We start from the raw sequence: 21,989 nt of genomic DNA on the forward strand, positions 1-21,989 counted from the left end.
GTATCTCACTTTTTATAATATGTCCCTTAAAAATTGAGTGTAAATGTTTTTATTTTTAAATTTTTTTTAAAAAATTTAATTTAATTTATTTTTTGAGACAGCGTCTCACTCTGTTGCCCTGAGTAGAGTGCAGTGGTATAATCGTAGGTCACTGCAACCTCAAACTCTTGGACTAAGCAATCCTCCTGCCTCAGCCTCCTGAGTAGTTGGGACTACAGGCGCATGATGACACTTGGCTAATTTTTCTATTTTTTTGTACACATGAGGTCTCCCTACGTTGCCCAGGCTAGTCTTGAACTCCTGGCCTCAAGCAGTCCTCCCACCTTGGCCTCCCAGAGTGTGGAGATTACAGGCGTGAGCCACCGCACCTGGCAGGTCTTCTGTATTCTTACTGATTTTCTGGTCTACTTATTCTATTGATTATTGAGAGAAGAGTATTGACGTCTCCAAGAATAACTGTGTATTTATGTATTTTTCTTTCAATTCTTTCAGTTTTTGCTTTATGTATTTTGAATGTTTATTGTTAGGTGCATATGCAACCATGTTATCATTGTGTAATGACCCTCTGTATCCCTGGTAACATTCTTTGTTTTGAAGTCTATTTTGATATTAACAGAGCCCCTTTTGATTAGTGTTTGTATAGTATATATTTTTCCCTTTCTTTTAAAATCTCAATGTCTTTATATATTTAAGGTGGATTTTTTTTGTAGGTAGCATTTAGTTTTTTAAAAATCCAATCTGGTTTCTGACATGATTAGATCTGTTCTCCCATTGTATTATTTTCTGTTTTTCCTCCATATTTTTGTTGTGCTATCCCCTCTGTACTACCTTCTTTTGAATTATTCCAGTGTTTTATAGTATTCCATTTTCTTTTCTTATTGGCTCTTTGACTACATCTGTTTGTTTCAATAGTTGCTCTAGAGATTATAATATACAACCCATACCTTTTCACAAGCTTCTTAGAGTTAATGTTTTACCACCTTAGATAAAATGTAGCAGCTTTACACCATTTAGGTCCCCTTACCCATCCTCCTTTTTTTTTCTTGTTCTTTCTTTTTTTGAGACAGGGTCTCACTCTGTCGCCAAGCTAGAGTGCAGCGGCACCATTATAGATCACTGCAACCTACAACTTCTGGGCTCAAGAGATTCTCCTCCCAGGTAGCTGGGACTACAGGCGCATGCCACCACGCCTGGCTCATTTATCTATTTTTTGTAGAGATGAGGTCCCGCTCTTGCTCAAGCTGGTCTCCAACTCCTGGGCTCAAGCAATCCTCCCACCTTGGCCTGCCAAAGTGCTAGGATTACAGACGGGAGCCACCTCAACCAGCCTGCCCATCTTCTTTATGTTTTAGCTGGTGTATGTGTTACATCTTACACATGGAAAACCCCACCAGACACTGTTACCAATTTTGTTTTCCATGGTAATAGTTCAAAGACTGCATTTACCCAGGTAGTTACCATTTCTTTTGCTCTTCCAAATTTGTTCTAAATTTCTGTCTAGTATCATTTCCTTTCAAGTCTAATGAACTTCCTTTTAATATTTCTCTTAGAGCAGTATTTTTTTTGGTAAATTTTCTTAGTTTTCTAAGAAAATCCTAAGAAAAGATATCTGAGAATGTCTTTGTTTGTTTTGTCTTCATTTTGGAGGATATTTTTGCTGGAGATAGAACTCTGTGTTAATAGTTCTTTTAGTGCTTTAAAAATACTGGTTCACTGCCTTCTGGCCTCCATGATGAGAAATCCATGGTCATTTGAATCGTTGTTCTCCTATAAGTTATGTAATTGTTTTCTCTGGTTGCTTTCAAGATAATTTCTTTATGTTTAGTTTTTAGCAGTTTGATTTTAATGTGGCGAGGTGTGGATTTCTTTGTGTCTGATCTGTTTAGTGTTTAGTGAGCTTCTTAAATCTTTTGGTAAATTTAGCAAGTTTTCAGCCATTCTTTCTTCAGATTTTTTTTTATTCCACATTCTTTCTCTTCTTCTGGCAGTCCAGTGACATGATTACCTCTTAGTATTTTACTACGATTCTCTGAGTTTCTGAATCTTATTCTTTCTGGATTTCAGATTAGATAATTTTTATTGCTCTATCCTCACATTTCCGGATTCTTCTCTGTTATCTTCATTCAGCTGTTGAGCCCATCCAGTGAGATTTTTATTTCTGATGTTGTATCTTTTAATTCTAAAATTCTTCTTTTCTTTTTTAAAGTTTCTATTTTGCTGAAAACCACTGTCTTTCCATTAATTTTAGTTGCATTTATCTTTACCTCATGGAGTGCTTTCAGTTTTTGTCTGATGATTCCAATGTCTGGGTAATCTCAGGATTGGCAAGTGTTGGTTGTCTTTTCCCTTGAGCATTCCTCGTATTTCGCTGGATCTTTATATGTTGAGAAATTTAAGATTATATTTTGGACATTATGAATATTATGTTTTTTTATTTTCTGTTTTTTTGCTAAAAAGCTCTGGAGAATGTTGGTTTCTTTCTTTTTTTTTACAGTAGGCAGTCAACATATCTGGTTGCAGACTACATGTTCTCTCTGACCTTCTACAGGGTTGGTTCAGTTATCAGTTCAGTTTTCAAAGCCTGTACTCTGCTGTTTTGGGTGTGTCCCATACATTTGCCACTCTGGATTAGTCTGAGATTTGAGCAGTGGTTTAATTTTCAAAGCCTTTGCTATGTTGGTTGGGAATGCCCCAATTATGCAGAGCTCAGGAATGAGCCCAGGCCTTTATGGATGGATAGAAGAGAGTTCTCTTCAGTTCTCTTCTCTCTGAAACTCCCTGTACCATGCTTTTGCCTGCCTACAGGGCCCTATTTCCCTGTTTTCTGGGCAGAAAGACAGAACTTCTCTCAGAGTTTTACCTGTGACCTGCAATTGTGCACCTCCCCAATTAGGACCTGTCCTTTAGCCAAAATGGTGAGACAAAAACCTTGGAAATTCATTCTGTGAGAGTTCAGATAACTGAAATTAGAGGGAACAGTCCATATGACTGCCTTCACTTATTAGACCAACTGCATATTTCACGGGTCCCCAAGAGTACTCTCAAGGTTCTATAATTTGCTTAGAAGGACTTGCATAACTCACTGAAAGTCATTATGCTCATGGTTATGAGAAAGATACAGGGAAATGTTATAGATTATGATCAGCCAAGGAGAGAGACATAGGGCAAAGTCAAACACAGAGCTTTGAGTCTTTTTGTGCCCATGGACTCAGGAAAGTGTTATTTTACAGGCATCACTGTGTGACTATGCATGGAGTATTGCCAACTAGCAAAGCTCTCTCAAGCTTACGTGCCCAGTTTTTATTGGAGCCCCATCTTGTAGGCATGTTTGATTGCCCATGTGGCTGATCTCAATTTCCAGTCTCCAGCTCCTCCAGAGATCAACTGATGCTGACTGACCCTAAATCTCCACCCTAAATCTCATTGTTGGGTGTCTCAAAGCCCCCACTCTAAATCACATTGTTATCATCTGGCCAGCCTAAGGCTCTCTAGGGACTGGTGATTACCTCCTAGAAGCCAAGGACAAAGGCCAGACATTTCTTTGGGTAAAGGCAAATTCTTTACTACATAACCCCATATGAATCAGGTTCTGACTTCCCAGTATTCCAATTTTTTTTTTAATTTTTAGTGTTTTAGGTAGTTGCTTTTTAAGAATTAAGGTATAATTCCCATATCATGAAAGTCACCATTTTTAAGTGTACAGTTCAGTAGATTTTAGCATATTGACCCACAACATTTTTATCACTGCAGAAAGAAACTCCGTATTTACTACCTATCACTCTCACTCTCCCCATTCATTGTCCCCAGCCCTACGAATCTTTCTGTTTCCATGAATTTGCCTATTTTAGACATTTTATGTGAATGGAATTATGTAATATGTGGTTTTTTGTAACTGGCTTCTTTCACTTAGTGTAATGAGTTGAAGGTTAGCTCATGTTACCTTCATTGTGTGCATGTGCTACAGTTTGTTTATCCATCATCCATCGATGGGAATTTGGGTTGTTAACATTTTTTGGCTATCATGAATAATGCCACTACAAACATTGTACATAGGTTTTGTGTGTGTGTGTGTGTGTGTGTGTGTGTGGAGTCGCTTTTTGTGTTTTTGTTCAGAGGTTTTAGTTTTAATGAGAAAGTGAGACAGTCATTGGCTTGCTCTGTCTTCACAGGTACCAAATTTGAAGTCAGTTTGAAATCATGAAATTGGGTTAAGCTTTAAATTCATGGATTCATCCTCTATAAAGCCACAACTTCAAGTCAGAATCATTTTGTTTTTATTTGGCAAAGAATAGAATTCTAGATTTTGGTGTAGCATTTGTTTTCTAGTCATTTTAAAAGTGCAATGAGGAGGTTATCACAAATAATCTGGAATAGGCCATGTAACACAGTCATTTTATGATGAGGTGTTTGGAACCTCGGCATTGACTAGTTCCATAATTGGAGCTTGGTTCTTTCATCAAGTAAGTTAGTAGATGTGAACAGAACACAACAGACCAGTGTGAAACCATTGGCATGGTTAAATGTTTAAGCATTGCTCTGTCCAAACATGTATAGTCAGTCCTTGTGGGGAAATAATACACCTATCTTAGACATTTGCATATGACAATAACAAGATGATATGTAGTCTGGTTTATATTTTAGTTAAAGCATTATGGGTTACTTTATAAAGAATAGACTGCATCAGTGATGAGTTGAGGGAATTAAGGAGATTAGGCTATTGCAGTAGATTAGGCAGGATGTGGTAGTTTGGATTAAGGTGAAGGTAAATGGAGCTGGAGAGAATAGATAGATTTGAGATATGTTTTAGGTAGAATGGGCAGGAATTACTGATGGATTGGATGTGGGAGGTGAAATAAAAGGAGGAAATAAAAAATGATTTCTAGGCCTCTTGACAGAATAGCTGCTATTTAGTGTAGCGAAGAACTGAGGGATAAACTGGTAAAGTGAAGGTCCTGGTTAATGAATCCTTAGATTAATTGAGGGCATATTATATAGACCCTCACTCCCAAAAGGTTTTGTACTTCATGAGGGGTAAGTATGGGAAAGTGGGTTTGTCAAGAGAGAGTACAAAAGGTAGCACAGATATGGGGCTGTAGAGCAGGTTATCTGTTTTCAAAAGTTAGTGTCTAATACCTGTTTTGGACATTGATGAGTAAACATTTCCTGATATGTTATAGACTCCAGAAATACATCCTTTTCCTTTTGTGATGATATACTTGTATATTTGTTACAAGTTTAGGTTTATAAGTTAGGTTCTGAAGACACTTTTTTAATATATAAATTTTTACTTTTGGAAAGTTCCAAACTAAAACATAAGTATGTATCCTCCATCTTAAATTATAAATAGTCCTCCCACCCAGGCTATTTTGAAGTAAACTGCAGACATTTTATCACTTGAATATTCCAGTATGTATCTAACATATAAGAACAGATAAGACTGTTTGTGTGGAATGTGGATATTCTAGCTCATTATCAAAAATAGAGCAACTAAACCTACACGTTAAGCATGTACACTATTGGCTGAACACACACACCAAAAGCATATAAAACAAGTGCTTATGTATTCTGTGAAACCATTCCTGCTAATCCTTTGCCGTTATCACTCATTACTACTTCTATTCTTAGGCTGGATGTACAACAGGCTTTTCCCCTTCATCAGCTGTGGCTGCCATTCATGTTTACAGATGTGCTTTAACAACATTAAGTGTAGAAGGATCCAGTCTTTCTTCTAAAGTACCGATTGCCTTTAGTGCTTTTTTCTCCCTTTGGAGTTTTCTCAACCTGGTTTGCTCATCTTATTAGTTATATTATCTTAACTCTTATGTCAGCTAATAGAGAAAGAGTTTATAGGAAAGAAGAAAAAAATAGGATTCAGTTCAAGAGACCCTGTTCTCTGACTAGTTTTTCTTGTCTTTCCATTCATGAGTAGAAAAGGAAAAAGAAATTAGGATCTTTGTTCATGAATTTATCAACATGAATTGAGCATTTTGTGAATTAGACCATTCATTAGTGATCCCAAGGGTTCATGGTATAAAATTAGTAATTTTAGTGAGATATGAATTTGAATCTTCACATTGTAGGAGTAGTATGGGTAAGTTACGTAGTGAATGAATTAATGTGGTCAACTGCCTAGCTTCTAAATTAGGTCATTACTTGTCACCTCCGAAAGAAGTCAAAGAGTGTTTAAAAGCATTGGTTCTTTATGGAAAAAGACATGGAAAGGAAGGCTGAATGCTAGCTATATAGTAGTACTGGCAAATTTTGGGACAAGCAGATGACTTGGACATCTATTCCTTGCCAATGAACCTTATCTACTTGTATTATAACATGATGCCTCTGATTAATAGTCCTCCAAAATGAATAGTCTTCGTTGCATTCCTCTCTCTTCTCCCTCTTCCACTTCTTTTCCATATTAATCACATTATTTCAATCATAGGGTTACAGCTGGAAAAGATATTATAGTTACATCTCATTTTATTATTAAAGGAGTAAGGCCCATGGAGATTGAGACTTGGCCAGGGTCATACAACCAGCTCAGTGAAAGTAGAAACCTTGGTTTTTGTTTTCTTCAGTATATCATTCTACTTTTACATCTGTAGTTCTCCATACCCTTATGGTTAGTGTATTTGCACTATTATTTCTCAAATAAACTTATGCTGACATTTAGCAACATTAGGTTGGTTGTTGTCTACAGATTGCTTTCTGGAAGAATTTGAAATAAAAACCTCAACCATTATAATAACGTGGTTTCTGAAAGGGTCAGCACACTTTTAAAAAAAGTGAACGTTTAAGTAGGTCTTTTATTTACTGTTTTACAGAGCTCAACATAGTTATCTAGCAAGGAATTTTTCTTTCATTTCAGTCTTCTCTCCCAAGCAAAGTAGCAAGCTCCTTTAGGGTTGGTATTTGTGAAGAACTCTGGGAACCATCTAGGAAAGATCATGCTCGATAAACATTTTCCAGATTGTAATTTTACCTCTTGTTTGGGGGAGTCCCAGTCAACATCTGATAAGTACTAATATTTTTATTATGAAAATAATTTCTCTTACATGGTACTTAAGGTTTTATGTTTTAGCTTACCTCATACCAAAAACTAATCAGAGCAACTAATTTTCCCCTACCTCTACTTGTATAAAAGTATTATATATAGCAAAGGAAATAAAATCAACATCGTCTACTACTTTTCAGCAGAAATCATTACTCTTGCAGCGTATATAATTTGGTTATTTACCAAGCTGTGAATTGCCTTGAAGTGATTTCATCAGTAAGAGCTCAGTTTTGGAGTGAAGAAAATTATTTATTAAATTGATACCTTAAATAAGGATAGCTGTTACCTTTGTGGTTAAGCCTGCGTCGACTTTATCTATTAGTTGCAGTATGCTTTCAAGCCCGTAGACCTGGTAGGGATGTCAGAAAAAAATTAATAATGAAAAAACAGAAACAAAATGCAGAAAAGAGTATTTTTACCCATTTTTATTCAGATTCATAGTGAGTTCCATTATGGATCAAAGGGATGCTAATAAACCTTAGGGTCCATAGCTGATGGCTTTATGATGGCTCTTTGAAATTGAAATGCATGGGAAGGTTATTAAAGAATGGGAAATACTCATTGTATCCACTTTTAACTCTGTACTGCCCTAATGATTTTACTCTATCACATGGTTAAGGTACTGCAGCTGTTTTCTGAAGTGGTTTAGACTACTTAGCTGAATTTAATTGTGCATTTTAGACATATTTTGATATGCTATTTGGGGCTAACATCAATTTCAAAGAAGAAATTAATGTTTTATATAGCAAAAGGGGGTTACTAATTTGAGGAATTGTGGATATTGCTGGGAGGGGAAGGGTCAGTTTATTTTTTGGCTTTATTGTTGCTTTGTAAAGAAAAATTAAAAGCTTTTTTTTTTTCTCCTTTCTTTTTCTTGGGGTGCATTCCAACTCCAGAAGGTAAGAAGTACTACTTTATTCTAAAGAAGTATTATGCAATTATAAAGCACTCTTTTACAAATTTTATTAAGCTTACCTTTGGATGCATGGTTTTTACTTTATAAGACTAGATAATTAGTCCAGAAACTAAATAATGGTGATACTATTATATGAATGGTTATTCATTAAGTGTGCTTTTTATGTTCGTACAGTTTGTAATCATTGTTTGATCTTAATTTTAGAAACCCAGTCTACATTAAGGTTTATCAAATTCATCATATGACTTATACTAGCATTGGGATACTTAATATTCTGCAGATTAATAATGAAAATAAGAGATTGGAAATGTGTATGTTAATATTTACTTTATAATATAGGATTGAAAATGTATGTTTATGCTCTGACTTAGAGAAAATATTGGTAAATCTTCTATGAGAATGATACTTATTTAAAACCCAGCCAGAATGGGTTAAAATTCATAGTTTATTCTTTACTGAATTGGCTTTTTGTATGTTGGCGTAGCATTTTAGATACACTTGTGTCAGCAGTTCCCATGTTATATTATAGTTATTTATTACAGTTCTCTGACTTGCCTGTGAGACTTGAGAGCAGGAGCCAGATCCATGTATTTTCATGTCACTTGGACATAGCATGCTTGGCTTATAATTAGAGCTTAATCTTTTAACTCTAGTTAAATTTGTACACTCCATTAAGTTCGTTTGTAAGAATCTATTCATTTTTGAGCAACAGTTTATGGATAAAAGCTTAACTAAGGTCTTAGAGAGTGAAAATTATAATTAAAAATTTAAAGCTCGGTACATTTTCTGTGTTAGATTTGTTTGAAGGGTGCATATGTTTGATTGGGTTCTTGAGGTGCAGATAATGGGAACCAAATGTAAATAACTTAAGCAAAATGAGATTTCTTTGAAGAATGTGGGGGTATCTCATAGGCTCAAAGGAAAGAAATAGGCTCTGAAATTAAGAGAAGGCAGGCAGCTGCAGAGATCAGGAAGCTAGAACTGATACACAGTCTCATCAAAGCACTCTAGTTGGGATGAATTAATCTTTGTCAACTCTGCTCAAGGTTAAAATTTAGGGAAGAGTGAACCTAGTTGGCACAGTGCCTAGGAATGGTGAGACATCTTGATGGACAGTATTACCAAGACTGTTTCCAGTATGGTGTAGGACATAGTTCCCCAAAGTAAAATTGAGCATTCTTTCCAGAGGAAGAGGTAATGGATATTGGCCAGGCAGAAACAACAGATACCCGCTACATTGCTCATTGTAAAAAATTAGAGTACAACAGAAAAGCATAAGTCATAAGCACTTGTAAGAAATAACCCTTTATGCAGATATTCCTAATAGTAACATTTTACAAAACTATAGAACAGTATTGCAATCAGAATATTACTTTTGATACAGTCCACCCAGTTTTACTGGTACCCAGTTGTGTGTGTGTGTGTATGTGGTTCTATACAGTTTTATCATATGTAGATTCATGTGTCCACCACCACAATCAAGATACAGAACAGTTTCAACAGGATTATCCCTTGTGTTCCCCTTTTATAGCCACACCTACTTCCCTGGTACCTCCTCTTGCTCCCCCAATACTAATCTGTCCTATATTTCTATAATTTTGTCATTTCAAGAATTTATATTAATGGAATCATACAGTATGCAACCATTTGGGATTGGCTTTTTTTCCACTCAGTGTAAGACTCTGGATATTCCTCCAAGTTGTTGTGTCAGTTTGTTCCTTTTTATTGCTGAGCAGTATTCTATGACATGGGCATACCACAGTTGTCTTTAACCATTCACTCATTGAAGGATATCTGGATTGTTTGCAGTTTTTGGCTGTTATAAATAAAGCTTCATGAACATTTGTGTACATGTTCTTTTATGGGCATACATTTTCCATTCTCTGGATTAAATGTGCAGAAAGTGCTATTCCTGGATTGTGTGGTAAGTACATGTTTAATTTTAAAGAAACTACCAAACTATTTTGTAGAGTGTATCATTTTACATTCCCACGAGCAATATATGAGTGATCTAGTTTCTTTGAAATTGAAAGGAATTTCTTGTAAACTGCATGTAGTTTAGGGTTTTTGTTTTTTTTTTTTTAACCCACTCTGCCAATCCTTGCCTTTTAATTTGTGTATTTACCCCATTTACGTTTAAGGTAATTTGGTAGGTGAGTTTAAGTTTGCTATTTTGTTTGTTTTCAATTTGTTTCCTCTAATTCTTGTTCCTCTGTTTCTCTTTTCTTGCCGTCCCCAGGGGTCATATTTTAGGATTCCATCTTGATTTATTTATAGTAGTATATGTCTTTGTATGTCTTTTCATATTATAATATACAAATGTGGTTTATCACAGTCTTCTGGTGTCACGATTTTACCACTTTAAGTGAAGCGTGGAAACCTTGCTTCTATTTAGATTTTTGAGTATCAGATAATATTATCATTTTTCTTCCAATCCTCACATATGATTTATAAAATTCATGAGGATAGTCTATTGTATGTACCTATTCCTACTCTTTCTTCTTTCCTGATGTTTGAAGATTCCTTATCATTTCCTTCATTTTCTTTCTATTGAAGAACTTCCTTTAGTCATTCTTTAAGAGTAGGTCACATTTCACAATTGACAGTTCTCTTTTTATTCAGCACCTGTAAAATACTATGCCACTTCCTCAGGCCTCCGTGGTTTTAGATGAAAAATCTGTTGTCATTTGAATTAGTATTTTCCTATAGGTAATATGTTTGTCTCTGACTGCTTTTGGAATTTTTTTCTTTGGACCTAGTTTTCAGAAGTTTAATTATGATATATACTACTGTGGGCTTATTTAGATTTATCCTATTTAGGTTCACTCAGTTTTTTGAATCTGTAGGTTTATTTCTTTAACCAAATAAGAAGTTTTCAACTCTTAATTCTTTGAATACTCTTTCTACTCTACTCTCTTTCTGCCTTTCTTCTGGAACTCTGATGATGCGAATGTTGAATCTTTTGTTATTATCCAACAATTCCCTGAGTTTCTGTTAATTATTTTTTCAGTTATTTTCTCTTTGTTCACGTTGGGTAAATTTTATTGATCCATCCTTAAGTTCACTGACTCTATCCTTTGTCATCTCGACCTTACCATCAATCTCATCTGGTAAGTTTTTAAGTTTCTTATTAAAATAATAAATTTTTCATTTTTATGTTTGATTCTTTTCATAAATTTTCTTTGCTTATATTTTCTATATTTCATTTGTTTCAAGAGAATTTATAAGTGCTTTTTGAAGCATTTTTATGACAGCTGCTTCAGAATCTTTGTCTGAAAATTTTAACATCTGTCTTAGTGTTGGCATAAGTTGATGTCTTTTCTCATTCAGGTTGTGATTTTCCTGGTTCTTGGTATCACAGGTGATTTTCTGTTGAATCTTGCCTGGATATTTTGGCTATTATGTTAAGAGATGTTGGGTCCTGTTAACTTTAAGCCTATTACAGAAGTAGGCAGTCACCATGCTTACTTAGGTTTACCAAGCAGGTCCTGTGCTCTGTTGGTGGGTTGGGGTTCCAGTAACAATTTAATTTTGAGGGCCTTTGTAGTGGTGTTTTGGTCTGCTTGTTTTGACTGCTACCCAGAGGCCGAATTGATCTTTGCTGCTTCTGGCTGAGGGTGTGGAGAGTTTTCACAAGCTGGGCTGCCTGATACTTCTGTGGATGGAGAAGAGGGAGTCTTCAGCCTGTGGGGATAGACAGGCTTCCTGGACCAGGTGCTTGCAGCATCCACCCCACTTCCCAGCCCCACTTTGCTTGAGCCATTGGGCTGCTCAGCATCTTAGGGATGGTGGAGGGGTTATAGTTCAGGCCCAAAAAGGACAAAGCCTCTTGTGGTCTCATCCTACTTGCTGGCCTCCCTATTTTATTCTTTGTTTTTGAGGTGAGGGAAGATAACTTACATCCAAAGTCATTTAATAATCTCCTAAGATTTACCATAACAAAGTTACTTCTCTGAGCTAGAAGATGCCAGGAATTGATAAAATTAATGGATCAACCAACTACTTCAAAACTGTGAATCTCAACATAAGTGGCTGTATCAGGACTGATAGCTCTTGATCAAAGCAGAAAATAATTGTAATAAATAGCATTAACTGTTTAGAAACATAAACTATATTGGTCAATCAACAAGAAATACCAAATAGGATAAAGATATAAAATTGCAGCAAATTCCTGTCTTTTGATGTACTTAATCAAATCTGTTGAATTTTATTCTCTCAAGTTTATATTCATAAGTAGTCTGTTTTTAGTTTCTGTTTTCGTCACTAATACTCCTTTTAGCCCAAATAATATGCCCTCATTTGCAGTGCCTGTACCTCCTTAATTCAGAGGTACATACCCTGTGTTAGGAACTTGGCTCAGCCAGTTAAGGAATATTAGTGTCCTGATCTGCTGAAATAAAAGCAGATTTTTTTTATATGCAGTAATTGCCTTTCTTGTAAGAGGTAGCATGATCTTTCTTAGAAAAATGGAGAAGTGAGCTGGGCATGGTGGCTCACGCCTGTATTCCTAGCACTTTGGGAGATCTAGGCAGGAGGATTACTTGAGGCCAGGCTGAGCAAGAGCGAGACTCTGTCTCTACAAAAAAATAGAAAATTTAGCTGGCCATGGTGGTGTACACCTGTAGTCCGAGCTACTCGGGAAGCTGAAGCAGGAGGATCACTTGAGCCCAGGTGGGAGGGAGGGAGGGAGTAAGTAAATAAATAAGTAGGTGGTACTGTTTCTCTTAAAGTCTACTTTTTCTTCTTCTTATCTATTTCTCATAAGATTGAAAAGCTAGATACTTTAATGAAGCAGTAGTAGAAATGGCCTTGACTAAAATGGGAGTTGGTACTTCATGCATATGATCTATTTCATCTTAAATAAACCCTGTGAAGTCTTTGTCTCATAAAGACATCGAAACAGTGAGAAATTGCATAGCTAGTTAGTGATAGAACTTGAACCCATATCTGTCTGACTCTAAAACATAAGTGCTGCTTTTGCTGCTTTACTTTTGAGTAGGTTTCAGGAGCGTGGTCAAGGATCTTAATGAACGTTTGGTATTTCTCTTCAGGTGAAAAATTATGTTCTCCAAGGTCTTTCTATACCAAAAGTTTGTGCTTATCTACTCTAAATGAAGTTAAACTTGTTTTATGTATTTACTTAAAAATAGAATATAGAATCACTAGATACTGTTTTCTTCACTTGAAACTGTTTTTGCTTTTTCCTGCTAGTGGACAAGCCATGCTTTTTAAAAGACATTGGCAGGGGGAGAAAGAGATACTAATGAGAAGATAAAAAGAGTGAAGATTTATGATTAAGTGTTAAGAGTAAGTTCTAGTAAATAAGCAAAATTTCAAAGGAATCTTTTTTGTTTCTATGATCTTCCTTTCCAGGGTATTCCTAGATCACTCTTCTTATTTCTTCTCTGCCCTTCTGCCGCTTGATTGGCCTAGAACCTCTCATTTAGGGGCCCCAATTGGAACTACTTGCCCCCAAATGCTTGTTTAAAAGTTTGCCTGCATACCCTTTTCCCCTCTTGCCAGTGGTTTCATTGTCATTTGTTTGATGGTGTGTTTTGGGAGGAAAACAGTCTGAAGCAACCAATTCACTAAAGTATGGATGAGTCAGATGCTACTTTTTAAACTGAAAAACTACATTTATATTATTTCTTTTTAAAAAGCAGATTAGTTGTTAACCCAGATGATTCTGTTGTTGGTGGAGTTGCAAGTGTTATGATTAAGGGAAAGAAGAATGTTTTATTGAAAGAGTACAGAAATACAAAAATTTTTGGTGAATTTAAAATCTACCAAGACTGTTAATTTGGTAATTTCTAAACTCAGCTGTTTTCCAACACAAGTATGCTGTTGAGTTCAGTTTTGTTGTGTGTGCTCTGTTTTTAAAGGCAGGTAAACATGCCATAAAAATCTTATTTTTGATTTTAAAGTTATGTGGTATTGAATTTGGAGCGTTTGTGTGTGAATAATTATGGGGAGGTGTGTTGTGTGTGTACAGATGTATGTATAAGTGTATATGAGTGAAAGGTTGTGGTTACACTGACTATAAATTTACTATATCTTTACATTTAAAACTGATTTAAGGCTGGGTGCAGTGGCTCACACCCATAGTCCCAGCACTTTGGGAGGCCAAGGTGGGAGGATCCCTTGGGGCCAGGAGTTTGAGACCAAAAAAAAAAAGAAAAGAAAAGAAAGAAAGAAAATTTAGCTGCGTGTGGTGCCATTTACCTGTAGTTGTAGCTGCCTGGGAGTCTGAGGCAGGAGGATTGCTTGAGCCCAGGACTTCGAGGCTGCAGTGAGCTGTAATCTTGCCACTGCACTCCAGCCTGGGCAGCAGAGGGAGACCCTGCCTCTTTTTTAAAAAATAAAAGTAAATTGACTTGAAATGAAGGCATTTAAGCATCTGTTTGGGAAACTGGACTAGATTACTTCCACATTTTTTTAAACTTTGAAAGTCAGAGTCTATTACTTAATCCTATTGAAATTCAGGGAGTTGAGCTTTGAAAGATAGATTGTGTAATAGTTCAGCCAGGAATGGGGAAGCTGATTAAGGCCTAGTTTTGGAAAGAGTGTTTTATAAGAGGGAGTACAGAAAAATGAACAAGAGATTGGGGATTAAAGTAGGAATTAGGCAGTGTAATCTGTTGCAAGGGGGAATATCTCTAAGATTAAATAAATTAGACTGATGATGAAGTCCCTTAAACCTCTTTATCAAAGATTTAAAATGGGGATAATAAATACTAGAGGACACTGGTGAATTTTGAAGATGGACTGTAAAAGTTTTTTGTATTAAGATTTTTTAGATTGGTTGCAGCAGGGAATGTCTGTGATATCAAAAATAATCTGGAAAGGGTTTCATGTCTTATAACAGCAGTCCTCAACTTTTTTTGCACCAGCAGAAATGTCTTTAACTTTTTATATAACGTAGTAGATGTTCATTTTACTCTGTTAAATTTGAAATCTAGACAGTAATAGAAGGTTACCGAAGTGAAGGATAAGAATGTGAACTTTTATTAACTTGTGCCTACAATGTGATGATTATGAATTGGTAAAACAAGTGAGTAAATTCTTTGAGAGCATTGGCAAGGGATTTTTGAATGAGGAGGGCTGTAGACAATACAAAACGAGTTAAAGCTGAGGAATTGACTTTGATTTTTACTGAGAATTGTTGGGCCGTGTATACTTAATGAACTCTATTCCAGTCTTCATTTACATTTTTAATTTGTATTTTCAAGCCCCTGAAAGAAACTTGAAAGAAAGAATAGAGAAAATGTCATAATTTTCAGTGGAGAAATTGGGTATTATTACTTATAGGGAAAGCTATCAGTTAATTCTTGGAAAAGATCAGTCTTTTTTAAATACAAAATTACTAAAACATTAAGAATGATCATTTTGCTGCAAATGCTACTGAATTTACAGTTGAATATATTCTTGTTTGTAAACTGAGGGGTTGGTGACTGACAAATTAGAAAACGTAAGTTCTAAACCTGAGTTTCTGACTTTTCAGTTCTTGAATTGATAGCAAAATTGAAAATGCGGCTAAAGTTTTTATGTATTGCGCATTTTAAACTTGTACCAACTTGCCTTATCTTTCTGGGGGCAAAAAAAAGCCAATTTAATCATAAATGATACTATAGTGTGTGGCGTGCCAGGAAATAGATTGTCATTTGGCTCAGCTCAGTCCCCAGTTCAGTTATTTTTACATTAAAATGTAAGAATGTGTACTTCTTATGGAAACTTCACTTCCTCTGTTATATCACCCACACTTACCACTGTGTTGCCACATGATAGGTCCTTTGTAAATAATCAATGAATGAGAGACCAAGTTAGCTTCTGTTCCGTATTTTTTTTAAAACAACTTTATTGAGGTATAGTTTATATGTCATAAACTCCACCGTATAATTCAATGATTTTTTTTTTTTTTTGTTAAAGAGACAGGGTCTCACTCTTTTGCCCAGGCTGGAGTGCAATGATGTAATGATAGCTTACCGTGACCTCCCTTTCCTGGGCTCAAATGATCCTCCTACCTCAGCCTCCCGAGTAGCTAAGACTATAGGTGCGCACTACCATGCCTGGCTAATTTTTTAATTGTTTGAATGCCCCCAGTCTCTAGAAGGTCCTATGTGTTATCCATTGTGCAATGGATCCACCTAATTTTTTAATTTTTTTGGAGAGATGGGGTCTTACTGTGTTGCTCAGGCTGGTTTCCCAACTCCTGGCCTCAAGTAGTCCTCCCACCTTGGCCTCCCAAAATGTTGGGATTACATACTTTAGCTACAGCACCCAGCATGATTTTTAGTAAATTTACTGAGTTGTTCCCATGATCACCATAATCCAGTTTTAGAATATTTTCATCACTCCAATAAGGTCCCTTATACCTGTATACAGGTAAAACTGATTCCTACAGCCAGCCCATAATCTACATTCTGTCTCTGTAGATTGGCCATATCTGGAAATTTGTATAAATGGAATACATAATACATGATCTTTTGAGGTTGATCTATGTTTGTAGCACAACAGTACTTCCTTTCTTTCCATTGGTCCACATTATCTATATTGTTATATAGACTTTTCTGTTTTACATAACTTTTTAATTTTTTTTTTTTTTTTTCTTGAGACAGAGTCTCACTCTGTTGCCCCGGCTAGAGTGCCGTGGTGTCAGCCTTACTCACAGGAACTTCAAACTCCTGGGCTTGAGTGATCCTTCTGCCTCATCCTCCTGAGTAGCTGGGACTACAGGCATGCGCCACCATGCCCGGCTAATTTTTTCTATATATTTTTAGTTGTCCAGCTAATTTCTTTGTATTTTTTAGTAGAGACGGGGTCTCGCTCTTGCTCAGGCTGGTCTCGAACTCCTGAGCTCAAACAATCTGCCCGCCTTGGCCTCCCAGAGTGCTAGGATTACAGGCGTGAACCACCACGCCTGGCCTGTTTTTAATTTGTTTATTTGATTTATTAATTGCAGACTTCTAGAAAAGTTGCAAAACTGTTACAAAGAATTTTTATATAACCTTTAGCTAGATTCTCCAGCTGTTAACATCTGCCTAATTTGTGTTTTTGAAATGTATGAGAATAAATTATAGACATGATATGCCCCATTTACCTTTAAATGCTTCAAAGTAATTTTCTAAAGGCAAATATTAGTACGTTCTTTTATATAATCAGAGTAACTGTCAAAATAATTGATAGATCTACATTGACCTAATATTCTTACCTGATCAACAGACTTTATCCAAATTTAGTAATTCTTCCATTGATATCCTAATCCAGGATCATATGTTCTATTTGCATTTAGTTTTCATGTCTTTAGTCCCCTTTAGTCTGGAACCATATTTCAGTCTTTGTCTTTCATGAGCTTGATATTTTTAAAGAGTACGGGCCAGCTATTCTGTAGTCTGTCTCTCAATGTCTGATGTTTTCTCATGAGTAGATTCAGGTTGTGCATTTTGGCAGGACTATCACAGAATTGCTGTGTCATTTTTACTGCATCACGTCAGGAGGCACATTATTTCCGTTTACTCCAATATTGGTGATGATAACTTTGATTTCTTGGTTTATGCAGTGTCTACCAAGTTTCTCCACTGTAAAGATACATTTTTTTCCCCTTTCATAATTAAAACATTTTATGGGGAGATCCTTTGAGACTGTATAAATATCTTGTTTCTCGTTGTACCTTTGCCCACTAGTTTTAGCATCTCATTACTATTTATCACTGCTAACGATATTACCACAAATTTAGTATCTTAAAACTATACACATTTATCTCAGTTTCTGTGTGTTGAGAATCAGAGCATGGCTTTACTAGGTCCTCTGCAATGCAGCAATCAAAGTGTTGGTCAGGGCCGAGTTCTTACCTGAAGACTTGATTGGGGAATGATCAGCTTCCAAGCTCTCTTGTTGGCAGGATTCAGAATCCTTGTGGGTTATAAGATTGAGGGTCTGAGTTCCTAGCCGGGAGTTGGCTAGAGGCTGTCCTGAGTTCTTTGCCACATAGGCCTTCCCAACGTGGCCACATGCTTCCTCAAAGCCAGCAAAGGAGAGTTGCCTAGCCAGGATGCTGCAGTCGTATGTAAAATTGTCACTAATGTGACATCCCATCAATTTTGCTGTATTCTGTTGGTTAGAAGCAAGTCACAGGTGTCAACCACCTGTGTAATCCCCTCAAGAGGAAGGGATTACACAAGGACTGTGAATACCAGGAAGTAGGGATAATTGGGGGTCATTTTAGGGTCTTATCTACCATAGATAGCATTCATTGATCATACTTGCCTGAAACTTACCATTGTGGTTGCCACATAGGTGATTTTTCTAATTCCATCATTCTATATTTCTTTGTTGGAATTCTACTGCAAGCAGTTCTCCCCCATTCATTGATTTGTTCATTTATTTATATCAGCATGAACTCTTAGATTCTTATTCTTTGGGTTATTTCTACTATAATCATTTATTGCTTTAGGAGAAGTCACAGTTTAATCTCTCCAAGAACAGCTTTTAGAGAAGTCTTTAGCATTAATAAACAGCTTTGAGGCATAATGAATCATTTGTCAAGTATACTGTAGATTAAAGGTAGTAAATTTTAACATGTACGCCATTCTATCATAGGTTTGCAAAGCCAAAGCCTTTGAAATTCTATTTGAAAATATACTTTGATATAACAAACTTTCAAATAACTAAAATGCTCAAAATATTTTTATGTTAATGTTAATATTAGTAAAAAGACAATTTTTCTCCTAAAGATCATTACCATATAATTTAAATGACTAAAAGTTTTGGTGATATGATCTATATATACTCATTCTAAAACCACTAGTTTTCTCAGCTTCTTCATTTTTGGCTTGCCTCTTGATCTTTGAATGTTATTGATAGGTATCCCCATTCTTTGTGTTTGTGGGCATCTGGGACTGTGACTCTCTTTTTGAGTATGTGTCTTCTTGTACTTGGTCAGCAAATACCTTGCTATTCAATGTGTCTTTTCTGTTGAAGTGGAAGTCTTTCACTTTGATCTGTGTGCAGTGTCCCCTCTTACCTACTGTTCTACGTTTTGTTTTGTTTTGTTTTGTTTTGTTTGACAAAGAAAGTGATTTTGAAAAAGAACCTCACTGTCTTTCAGCAGTTTTTTTGTTTTGTATTTACTTCAGTATTTTTGTAAAAATGATCCCCAATAGCCCCTCCAAACAAATTAATGAAAAAAATGTATACTGAATAAAATAATCCTGAATTTCTCTAACTAGAATAACTGTTGTAACTGTTACTGCATTTAATTGAGGAAACCAAGAAAATTGCTAGACTTTAGTTTCTTCACCACAGAGAGACTGTTAATTCCCAAGTGACCTCTGAAATTGAGGAAAAAGAAAATACAAAAATTCTGAAGGTATGTTGTTTTTAAAATGAAAGTTGAAAAAAAATAGAAAACATTGACATTTCTCATATATTACCTAATTGCAAATGTATACCACAGTTTTTTTCAAAAGACATTTTATCCATTCCCGAATTGTTCATTTTGGTGCATTTCTTTGTTTTCTGGATTTCATCATCATCATCATCATCAAATAGAATTTTTAAGTTTATGGGTGATCTTTTCACTGAGTTCTTGTGGGCTTAAGAATGTTTTCTATTGATTCTTTGTTTGAATGACACCTAGACTGGATATAAAATTTTTCATTTATACTTTTTTATTTTTTTTGGAGACAGAGTCTGGCTCTTGCCCCAGCTAGAGTGCAGTGGTGACACTGTAGCTAACTGCAGCCTCAAATTCCTGGGCTCAAGTGATTCTCCTGCCTCAGCCTCCTGAGTAGCTGGGGCTACAGGCGCGCGCCCCCATGCCCGGCTAATTTTTCTGTTTTTTTTTTTTTTTTGTAGAGATGGGGTCTTGCTCTTGCTCAGGCTGTTCTCAAATTCCTGAGTTCAAGTAATCCTCTTGCCTTGGTCTCCCAGAGTGCTAGGATTACAGGCGTGAGCCACCACACCTGGCCTAATTTTTCGTTTATGCTTTTAAGAACTTTGTTTACTGTCTTTTGGCAGTAAGTATTGCTAAGAAAGCAAGTGTTTCTTGCATTATACAGGGCTTGCTTTATTGGTCAATTTTTACCGCATAATGATGTCAAAATTTCAGTGGCTTGTAACCGTAAATACTTTTTTCATCCTCATGTCTTTAGGTTAGCTGGGCTAAGTTATTTTTGGCTAGACTTGGTGGATTGCTCTCTTCTCCTGGAATCAGTAGCCTCGCTCTGACGGCATTCACAGGAATAAGCCAAACAGTGCAAACATATTTTAGTCTGTTTCCGTCATTTATATTATTATTATTTCATTGACCAAATCAAGTCTTGTGGCCAAGCTCAACATCATTGCGTCAGGGAAATATGTTTCACTTTAATGTACTGCAAGGCCATATGATGGAATGAACGATGAAATAAAAATAGTAATTCAAGCTGCCACTTTGGCTTTTCATGCCTAGATCCCAGTTTGATTCTTTCTTAATCCTTGAAGCCCAACGTTTAGAAAAAAATTAAGATAAATGTTTCTGAGTATCTGAGTATTTGAGTTAGTCTGTACAGATTTGGGTAGCACCTTGTCTCTTCTTACATTATTATTTAATATACATTATTGATTCATACGGATAGTATTTTCTCATTAATAGAAGAGTGTGGTTTACCTTTGAATATTCTGCTATACTTTTCTTCTGTTCTCCTTTCATATTTCTATAAATTTGAATGCTTTTACCTAGGTGCTTTGTATCAGTTATTTTCAGTTGTAAATAACAGAAAACACAATGTAAACTGGCTTAAATATTGAAGGAAATCCATCACTTAATGTAACTGAAAAACCCAGGCAAAACTTACCCAGATGCTCCAGCAGTTTCATGAATAGCTCTGCTTCCTTCATTTTTGTTCCATTCTCAGTAAGCTCATCCATCAAAATTGTAAGATGACTTCTAGCAGGCCCTGGAGCTGGATGTTTTGGGGCTCAAATATAGAAGAGAAGAGAGAATCTGCTTTCCAGAGACTGCCAGGGTGGTGAACCTGTGGTCTTCTAGGTCCTTAAGTGTGGCCTTTGGACTGAATCCAAATTTTATAGAACAAATCCCTTTATTAAAATGGGTGTAGGAGAAAAAGATGAAGCTTTTCTTGCCTCCTTTGGTGCTTAAGAAAGAATAATCTTAACCAGAAGGCTGCCGGTTCCCTGCCCTGCCTATACCTTAAATAAAATCACACGTCATTGAATCTGGCTGGCTCACAGTGGAGTCAGATATTAAACTAAAAATTTTTCCTTACAGTATTTGTAGTTATAAATAATACATGTTTCGGAGAAGTATAGGATTCTGTAGAACATAGAAGTGGCTTCCTTAAGCAAGGGACAGTAAGCTGAAATCTGAAGAGTGAATTAGAGCTTGCTAGGAGAAGGGGAGGCAAGGTTTATCATTGTAAGTGGAAGTATTAAGTCAAGAAGTCAGAATAATTTTAAGTTACAAAATGGAAAGAGGGCTAAAGTAGGCTGGAGCAGAGAAGATGTGTAGCAGAATGGTTGAAGTCAGGTTAGTTTGATAATTTTATATTTTATCCTAAAAATATTATGATATGATGGATGAATTTTAAGCTGGGCAGGAGGTGACATGATCATATTGATTTTTAGAAGGTTACTCTAGCTGCAGAGTGGAGAACAGGTAGGGGTGATGGTGAGGTTACTGACACTTGGGATAAGGAACACAGGAACACCACCAGACTGGGGTATGGGAGCAAGTTGGTAAAGTAACCACCATAGTTACTGAGTCTTGACTCTGCAGCGTATACTTTGTTATCTGTAATCTGCATAGTTGGTTACAGAGTAGGTAGTAATACCTCCATTTTACGTGCCCAGGCTATACTCAGATCTGAATACAGATTAGTACAGATCCTTAAATCTGCTTCTTCTACCATGTAGTGATGTCTCCTTTCATGGGTTACTATATTCGCCGCCTCTAAGCAGTGCAATTTTTGACCTCAGTTCTCTTGGCCCTGCTAGCTACTGCTAAGGAACCACTTTTTTATTGCAAAG

The 21,989-nt window shown here is 36.1% G+C and overlaps 1 protein-coding gene across 1 annotated transcript in view; it reads left to right on the top strand.

The window, feature by feature from the left end:
- The window catches only part of ASXL2 (ASXL transcriptional regulator 2), a 121,291-nt gene that overhangs the window by 41,179 nt on the left and 58,123 nt on the right, over positions 1 to 21,989 (top strand). Inside the window, exon 3 of the mRNA XM_069494516.1 lies at positions 4,348 to 4,350. Coding sequence (XP_069350617.1) covers positions 4,348 to 4,350 — 3 coding nt within the window. The remainder of the gene's footprint in view (positions 1 to 4,347; positions 4,351 to 21,989) is intronic.

Source organism: Eulemur rufifrons, chromosome 19 (assembly GCF_041146395.1).
Source record: "Eulemur rufifrons isolate Redbay chromosome 19, OSU_ERuf_1, whole genome shotgun sequence".
In the NCBI taxonomy this organism is placed as follows: domain Eukaryota; kingdom Metazoa; phylum Chordata; class Mammalia; order Primates; family Lemuridae; genus Eulemur; species Eulemur rufifrons.